Source organism: Meles meles, chromosome 21 (genome assembly GCF_922984935.1).
Source record: "Meles meles chromosome 21, mMelMel3.1 paternal haplotype, whole genome shotgun sequence".
Classification (NCBI taxonomy): domain Eukaryota; kingdom Metazoa; phylum Chordata; class Mammalia; order Carnivora; family Mustelidae; genus Meles; species Meles meles.
In genome coordinates, this window is record NC_060086.1 from 28869688 (window position 1) to 28879262 (window position 9575).

General features: G+C 45.3%; 1 protein-coding gene across 1 annotated transcript in view; it reads left to right on the top strand.

Annotated features, from left to right (window-relative positions):
• PDILT (protein disulfide isomerase like, testis expressed) overlaps positions 1–7451 on the top strand; it is a 41271-nt gene extending 33820 nt beyond the window's left edge. Inside the window, exons 9-12 of the mRNA XM_045994229.1 lie at positions 1765–1885; positions 4379–4557; positions 5920–6015; positions 7208–7451. Of these exons, the coding sequence (XP_045850185.1) occupies positions 1765–1885; positions 4379–4557; positions 5920–6015; positions 7208–7441 (630 nt within the window). The 3' untranslated portion in view covers positions 7442–7451. The remainder of the gene's footprint in view (positions 1–1764; positions 1886–4378; positions 4558–5919; positions 6016–7207) is intronic.
• Positions 7452–9575: the final 2124 nt, after the last annotated feature.

The window sequence follows — 9575 nt, forward strand, 5'->3', positions numbered from 1 at the left end:
TTCCCATTACCTTCTGTCCATTCCTGCACAGACACGCCTTCTCAAGTGAAAGCCATTTTTTTCTCTGATGCACAACATCATCACAAGCCAAGTGGTGAGGCTGGTATTTCCCATGTAATTTCTCCTCCTCTTACTTTCAAAACCCCAGATCCCGGGAAATTTGGACTTTGGATCGCCTGCTCCCTCCCTCCATTGTTGTCCTCTAATCCTGTCCCTTTCAGTGAGACTTAAGCTCCTCATTGCAGATTTGCCCTCCATCCCTTTTCTGCCATCATTTCCAGAGAGGCCAGCACCCAGAACCCTGGTATCTCTCTCCTCTCATAATTGGTGTGTCCAAGCCATCCCAGTCTCCTGCTCTTGTGGCCACACACTACAGATGGCAGTCCCTCTGAAAATCTGATTTCAAGTTCCCTATCCTCTTAATTCCTTTTTCTAATATCCACATTGCTACAATTCTTTACCTTGCTCATGGGCTCCACTCTCCTGATCTCCTTTCACAATTTCTTTTCTGCCTTCCTTCATGAACTTGGATTCCATGGTTCATAGCTCTGCTGATGATTCCCTTAACTTCTTTATCCCTTTATTCCTTAATCTACCTTCTACTTCTTTATACCCTGTATACTTTACAAGGCAAAATCAAAACTCTGGTTGAACCCACTTAATGTCCCTACTTCTAGGCCAAGGCTAGAGAAAAAGAACACCACCATGAGGCAGGCCTCATGAAATCACAAATCTCCCAGGGGCTCTTTGAAATGTCCAGACATCTCTATATAAATTTCTCTTAGTGTGTTCATTCTCTGAATCTGAGTCTCTTTGTCCTCATACCCTATTCCTACTTCCAGTCTCAGCTGAGTATAAGACCATGTATCATTATGACAGGGACCCCTCATTTTCCATCACTGCATCTACAAACCTACCCGGAGCTCTACCCATTCTCTCTCCCTTCCCACTAGTTCATCTCAGGAGGTGTCTGTCTCATCCTCAAGGGCCAAAACATACTCCCATGCTCTTGCAATATAGATGAGCACCTTTCACATGACACAAGATGTCAATGCCTGGTCTGGCTCACTTCTAACTTCCATCTTTTTCATTATTTCCCATCAGCCATGCCCAGCCTCCACCCTCCTTTATGCTCCCTCAAAATAAATCTTTACGTCATTTCTAGAGGCTGCTATGGGGATGAGGGAATTATTGTAAATCCAAGTTAACTGGAAAGGAGAACAGAGAGCAGGAATGAGGAGTGGGGAAGACCCTCCAGGCAGAGCTATGGCATAAACGAAGGGCTGAGGTAGAAGCCTAGCCCTTTGGGGAAATAGAAGATCATTATAGTTGAAGATACCAAGGAAAGAATGGTAATGAACTTGATGAGACTGGTAGGAGTCAAAGTGTGATAAAGGTCTTATAGGTCATGTAAATTATCTGTGTTTGATTCTTGAAGTAATTGGGAACAGCTAAATTTTGGGGGGAGGGAGGGACAAACTAGTTAAGATGTTGAAGACACGAATGCCACTATCATCTAAGAATCTCAAGAATCATGTATTGGAATGCTAGAATTCATCCCAGCTTGAAGCCCTGCCTCTTCCCCATCCTCTGATCTCTCAATCTGCCCTGAATAACCCAGGCTGGACATCAAGCACTTCAAACTGTTTCCCAAGGTAGTTGTAAGAACAAAAGAAAACTTTTCATTGTTTCCCACCAGGACAGGGAGCCCCAACTGCCAACCCCTTTCTGGAGACTGTTAGACCTATCAAATTTGCTTCCTAGAAACATCAATCCAGTGAAGACATTCCAAAATATTGGGACCAGGGGCCAGTTAAGCAGCTCGTTGGGAAGAACTTCAACGTAGTGGTCTTTGACAAGGAAAGGGATGTATTTGTGATGTTCTGTAAGTATCTCTGCAGAGGCCATAGAAGACATGGCCCAGACATTACCTTTCAAGTGTTGCTCCTGAATTCCGGGGCCCCAAATCTCCAAAATCTATCAAAGTACCATGCCAAGGATGGTCTTTAAATATCTAAAGGGATTGGATCAAGATGCTATCAGCTACAATTCAACTCTCCCTGAAAATCCAATTCTTGGAACATATGGAATACCTTCCATATAATCCAGTCCTGGGGCTTCTACAGCAATAATAATGCTAATGGCTAACACTGATTCAATGCTATGGTATATCAGGCATTTTGCTGAGCCATTCTGTACTTTATCTCATTTAATCCTCACAACATACTTTTTTAATATAATTTTTTAAAGATTTTATTTATTTATTTGATAGAGGGAGAAAGAGCACAAGTAGGCAGAGAGGCAGGCACAGGTTGGGGGGTGGGAAGCAGGCTCCCCACTGAGCAGGGAGCCCGATGCGGGACTCGATCCCAGGACTCTGGGATCGTGACCTGAGCCGAAGGCAGTCGCTTAACCCACTGAGCCACCCAGGCGCCCCTCATAACATACTTTTGAAAATAGCTACTATTACTCCTCCCACTTTGCACAGGACTAAACAGAGTCTCAGGGAGGTGAAGACACTTCCAAAATCAGGCAGCAAGTAAGTGCTAGAACTGGAATTGGAGCCTGGACAGCCTGACCCCAGTGCCTTGGCTGGTCATTGCTGGACAGAATGGCAGTTCTGGCTTTATGTAACTTGTCAAATGGCCCGTATCGAACCTACCTGAGTTGGTGTGGCCAAACTGAAGACTCAGATCATGCAGGTAAAGAGCTTTGCAGTGTCTGGCATATTCCAAGTACTTGATAAATGACAGTTCTTATTATTCCTATTGTTGTAATTACTTTCAGTGCTTGCCTAAGGACTATTGCCCTTTCTCTGCTGTTTCTGATTTGCACATGAGAGCCAGAGCCAGGGACCTCTCTCCCATCCTGAGACACAGAGAAGGATAACACTGAAGTTATTCAGAAATCTCTTGTATTTTACCATCTATGGAGCACCCACAATGAGCCAGGCATGAGTTGGCTATATACACATGTGCTCTTATTTCCTCCTCAAAACAAGCCTCTAAGAAAGGTCCAGGAGATTTCCCCATGATACAAATCAAAGAACTTAGACTCAGAAATATTAATTACCTCAAGTCCCACAGTAAGTAACTTGGAAGGCAAAAACTTCCAATCAAGCTCTGATGCCATTCCTTCCTGAGGGCTGCACTGCATCATGCAGGCCTTTAAAAACTCACTGAAATGGACTCTCATCCACAGGGTGAGGTGTTTAAGGTCCATATGATGGAATAACCATGATCTATTGCCTTTAAGTGCAATAGATAAGAGGCGGGGCCACTTTTCTATACTTAACTGACACAGAGCTAAGAGAATGCCTATTCGGTTCTGGTAAAAGGCAAAAGCAGCCTCATTTTCTTGGAAGCAGACCTGTCAGATTGGCCCCCTGGGGCTGCGAACATTATCCTCCCCCCCCACCCCCCCCACCCCCACCCCCGCCCCCCGCCCTGCCTCCCACTCCAACATCAGGCTCCAGGGGAGCTGTGGGGAGAACAGATGGTCATGGAGGCACTTGGTTTGTAAATGGAGGGATGATTATCCATATGCAGAGTGTTACAGCCCTTGAGGCCACCCCTCCCACAGAGCCAGAAACTTTAAGGGCTTGATAAGCAGGGAAGGTTTGAGCTCTTCCCTGATTTTCTCCAGACCGCCTGATTCAAAGCTAAAGGAATGGTCCCTAGGGACTAAAAGGGTGGTTTAATGGTCACAGGTCAAAGCAGCCTGACTTCAAATTCCACTTCCTCTGCTTAATTACCTGGGTGACCTTGGGCTGTGAGCTTAACCTCTGCTGGAAAAGTCCTGTGTGTGCATGCTCTCTCTTACACACACACACACACACACACACACACACACACACACAATTTCTGGTAGAATATGAGGAATCATCTAGTGTATTTTTTTTCCTTCAACTGGAGTGGAAAGCTGTTTTTTTGTTTTTTGGGTTTTTTTAAAGATTTTTTTGGGGGGAAGCAGGCTCCCCGCTGCACAGAGAGCCTGATGTGGGGCTCAATCCCAGGACCCTGAGATCATGACCCAAGCCAAAGGCAGAGGCCCAACCCACTGAGCCACCCAGGCGCCCATCGAGTGGAAAGCTATGTTTAAAAAAAAAAAAAAATTAAATAGAAGAAAATGTCCTAGCACGCTAAAAATGTTAGTGTCTGGGTAGAGGGAACTAGATTAATTTTTTTCTAATTGATTTAATAATGACCACGTACTGTGGTTGAAATGTAAAATAAGTAATATAGTATTCAAAGAAGGAAGAAATGCAATTTGCAGAAATAGTAGAACCATTAGTAGAACACAGTGACAGTATTTCTGGGGTAGCACTGGCTTTCAGTCTTTATTAGTGTGAGCTTACACAACAGCCCTTCTCTTCCAGATGCACCCTGGTCGGAAAAGTGTAAGGCACTGTTCCCAGTGTTGGAGGAGTTGGGCAGAAAGTATCAAAACCACTCGACAGTCACCATTGCCAAGATGGACATCACAGCAAATGACATTCAGCTGATGTACCTGGACCGGTACCCCTTCTTCAGGCTCTTCCCCACCAACTCTCAACAAGTGAGGGGCTCTTGGAACCTACATAACTGGAAATATCGTTATGTTATTATCTCGGACCCAGTTTCTCCTGATCTCCAGCTCTGCCTTCTACCAAATCAGCTTCATTCTCAGCTCCAGCCCCCTTATCCTCTCATGTTCAACTTGAAGGGTCCTCTCCATTAGCTTCCCCCCAAGTCCCAAGACTTGCAGAACTGGGTCCCACTTGGGTCAGCTGCTCTTCTCTGACCAGTCATTGTTGTCAGGAAGATATGGTTCCCTCTGCTATTGGGGCTGAGCTCTACCCAGAGTCTATGGCATAAGGTAGGGGAGAATCTCCATGTGAATTCTGCAGGTAGGGTGCTACGAGAAGAGGGAAGACCACATGATAGCAAAACAGGTCAATGTCTTTTACACACCAGTGTCACAATCACCAAGCATCGCCAGTGTGAGGGAACATACTCTCTGTGCTGCTCGGGCACGTGGGGAAGCATGTCCATCAAAGCACTGCAAGCAAAGCTTCCTGCCCCAACAGGAGTATGACTGAGAGTGGGAGAGAAGTCATGATGTGGGCCCACCTCCACTTGCAACTGGAATTGAAGGGGACAGATTCTGGAGGGCAGATATTCCATGCAGACATGGGATTTTAAAGAATGCTGAAGATTTAAATCAGATTAGCAGAGGGGTGCTAGGTATAGGCAGAATTGTAACCAGCATGAGAAGGTGGGCAAAAGGGTGGCCACAGTGTTGTGAAGAAGAGGCCATCCGTCTGGGACAGAACGTGCACGTGGGGGAGACATGGAAACTGAGGCTGGGCTGAGGGTGCAGCTGTGGTGCAGCTGTCACAGATCTTCCATTATCTGAAGAGCAGTGTAGACAACTAGTGGGCAGTAAGCAGCTTCATAATCTTAAAGACTGAAAGACAAAAAGGAACTAGGGATGGCTGAGCAATGATCATGTATCAGATGCTTTGTAAAATATAACTAGTCTTTTTTAATGATAACAATCAAAACAACTATATACAGGGCTCACTGTGAGTCAGGTACTGTTTTAAGTGCTTTTCATATAGCAGCTCATTAAATTCTCGTAATAACATATGTCATAGGTAATGTTATCATCTGTGCATTTTAGATAGCAAAACTGAGTCATAGGTTACACGGGGTTTGAGCCCTGACAGTGTGGCTGTGAAGTCCCTGAGCCAATGATGGAGGAATTTTTATTACCCTTATCTTAGAGTCATAGTAACGGAGGCTCAGAGAGGCTAAGGAACCTGCTCACTGTACTCAGGTTGCTAGGAATTTGACCCTGGATTTATCCTATGCAGCAATCCCTGAATACCTTGCAGGAAGAGGCTACTGTTTTGACCTTGTTCTGTTTTCTTTCTAGGCTGTACTGTACACAGGAGAACATACCCTGAGGGGCTTTTCTGACTTCCTGGAAAGTCAAATCAAGACAAGGATTGAGGATGAGGATGAGGATGAGGTAAGGCAAAAACGGCAATGCCCAGGATTATTCTGTTCCACACAAGAACTCATCAAGAACTCAATTAACTAGGAAAGAGTGTGTTAAAAGTCCCATAATCTTGTGCTCTCTGGAGATCATGGACTACAGGTGAACAATCACTTATTCTAAACAACTTTATTTCAAGGGCACTTACTGCAAGGAAGCAGAAACAGCAGACTTTAGAAACAGAAGGAAAGGCTGTGAGGTCTCCTAAGGCTGCTTCCCTGGGTCCACCATTCCTGAGTTCATAACCAGATGTCTTGACGGGATCCAGCTCTTTGGCATTATTTTCCTGATGGCTGGATAACCATTCCCATCCTCTCAGAATCCCCAACCCCATCCAGGCCTCAGTGAAGCCATCTGCAAGAAGGTGCCATCTATACTAGTTAGAACCCTTTCAGCTGTAAATGTCAGAAACATTACTCTCTGGTTTAAGCAACAATGGGAACTTAATCCCTTTAACTGGTAAGAACATCAGGCACAGGTGGATCCAGGGGCTCAAACTCATTTTCTGTCTCCCCATCTCTGCTTTCCTCTATGTTAGCTTTATTCTCAGTCACTTCCCCATGGAGGGTCAAAGATGGCCCCACAGCTTTAAGCTAATATCCTTCCAGCTTAGAAAACAAGTCCCTGGGGTGCCTGGGTGGGTCAGTCAGTTAAGCCTCTGCCTTCTGTTTGGGTCATGATCCCAAGGTCCTGGGATGGAGCACTGCTTTGGGCTCCATGCTCATCGGAGAGCTTGCTTCTCCCCCTGCTTTTGTGTGGTGGTCTCTCTCTCTCTCCATCTTTCTCTCTCTCTACAAAAGAGAAGAGAGGAGAGGAGAAGAGAAGGCATCTATTTTTTCATAGTCCTAGCAAATGTCCTGGATAGGGATTTCATGAGAGGCCTGGGTCACATGGCCAGCCCTGGAGCTAGACCTGGGGCACCCACACTTGTGGCCTTTAAGTGGAGAAATGGGGTTCTCCAAAGGCCCTATTTCTGGAGGGGCAAAACCTGGTTGGTTGGGAATTTCCTCACCTAAGCCAAATGGGCCTTTGATCCTCAAGTGTGTCTCTCTGGGTATTTCCCAGAAAAGAAGGCTTGGTAATTACAATCACAATTATCACATATTTCTTGCCTCTTTATTTCTTTATCCTATTTCTTCCCTTCTTTCTATCTTTTTTTGAATAGCTGCTGTCTATTGAACAAAGTGAAGTGACCAAAGAGGAGGCATTAGCTGAGGAAAAGAAGGTACCTTTTATCAAGGAGGAGTTAGCTGACCAGAAGTTGCCCGAGCTGGAGAATGTGACAGTACTATTAGAGCCAGCTGGACAGAAGGAAAGAGCTGAGGAGGAGGAGAAGGTGGCTAAGCCAAAGGGACCTCCAAAACAAGAGAAGAAACCAAAAGTGAAGGAAGAACTGTAGCTTCTTCAAAGTCCAGAGCCATTTTCTAAGGGGAATCTACTCCAAAAAAATTATATATCATTGGGGTGGGTGGAAGCTGGATGATTAAAAACTCCTGAATGTCTTTGGCCCTGTTCTACTCATTGCTTCTTTTTCCTGGTTGGGGCTGCCTAAGAAGAGCTGTTTGGTCTGAAATTCGTACAGGGTTGCGAGCAAAGCCTTAACTGCAACAATTAATGATTATTTACAACATGCTGCTCAGTCATGCAATTCTCACATCACTTTCATTATCCCCATTTTACATATGGGGAAACCAAGGCAAAGAGACGTTAGGCAACTAGTGAGGATCACAGAGGAAGCCCTTGAGATATGATCCCAGGCACTCTCACTCCAGAGACTGCATTTAACCACTAGGCACACACTACCTCCACTAGGTTGGAGTCCCCAGGGTGAGGACTGATTTCTTTATGCTTTATTTTGACACAGTAAGAAAGAGATCCAGCCCCAAACAACTCCCCAGTCTTCTATATCTCAGTAAGTGACCCACTCTCTTAAGCAGCAAACTGCTAGCATAATGCTCAAGTCCCTTCCTTCACTACCCTAAAAGAAAGCCCATCAATTGGTGTGACTCCACCCACTTGCACTGGCCCCACCCCCTTCCATCCAGTGACACACACCCCTTATCTCAGGATGACTCCACCCACTTCCCCTCCACCACCATCTACCATTCTCCGCCCTGGAGTCTCCCAAAATGGTGTGGTGCTACTGCTATTCTGTACATCCCTGCCCACCCAACATCCATATTCCATAAAGTTGCTGAAATTATCTTTTAAAAAGCCACAGTCTTGAAGCCTTGCAACACTACCCGTTTTAACAGTATAATGGAATCTTTACTGCTTTTAGAGTAAGATTCAGTCTCAAGGTGCCTTCAAGGCTTGGAAAGTTCTGGCCCCACAGATCTCTTCTACTTTTTCCTCTCTCCCTCTCACTTTCTAGGCTCCAGCCATGCTTCCTGTCTATTCTTTGAATAGTTCAAGTGCTGTCTCTCCTCGCGGTTGTTACTTCTGCCTACGTGCACACGCGGTACACTCCCACAGATCCTCATGCAGATGTATTTTTTCATCCCTCAAACCTCAGTTCAAATGTCACCACCTCAAAGAGGCCTTCTCAGATACCAATATTTGAAAGCATCTTATTTTGCTGTGCACTAATATACCACTTGCTTCCCCCACTGGTGGGTAAGTCCCCGGGGAGCTGATATGTCAGCTATTTTGTTCCACTGCATTTCCAATACTTAAAACACTGCTTAGACACACTAGATGCTTAGTAAATAAGAATTCATAGATCAAATGAAATTTCATATCAGGCAGCACCCCATCTCTGAGATACTTGATTTCACTGTCATCCCAAAATGGGGAGGTGCTGACGGTGTTGCCTAGAGAGACAAATTAGATTCTGTATTATCTTCCTATTATTGCTCTAACAAATAGCCACAAATTTAGTGGCTCAAAAAGTAACCAGCCTTCTTACAGCTCTGAAAGCCAGAAATCAGAAGTCAATTTCACTGACCTAAACTCAAGGTGTCATCAGGGTTGGTCTCCTGTGGAAGAATCCCTTGACTTGCCTTTTGCTGCTAGAGATGCCTACATTCCTTAGCTCATGGGCCTGCCCAAACAACCTTACATCACAATTCTCTGAACTTAAATCATACTGCAAGGTCCCTATTGGCACGTCAGGAACCATTCACAGCTGCTGGGAGATTAGCACAGACATATACTGGAAAGTCACCATTCAGCTGACCACAGATTCATGCGGCTGATTTGTAACAAACATTTTGGCCAAGTGATAAAAGAGCTCCTCTTGAAAAAAGGGATATTATTTTACAGACCAAGGTCTCTACAAATCATCTAGGACTCTCCACTTCCCACCTATCATCTAAGAGAAAGGCTGTTTGTATTCCTTCAAACCTCCAGATCCAGCTCCTGGGCCTCCCTCTCCTACCCCTAAACCTGGTCTGTCCACATCCAGATGAAGCAGGGAACAGCCTGGAACTCACCTGAGCCAGAATGCCCCGACAGGGGCAGGTGTTAGTATTCAGGACACGGTGTGAGGCTCACCTGCCTCAGCCTTAAGGTTATGTGGCTGCTGGTCAAAG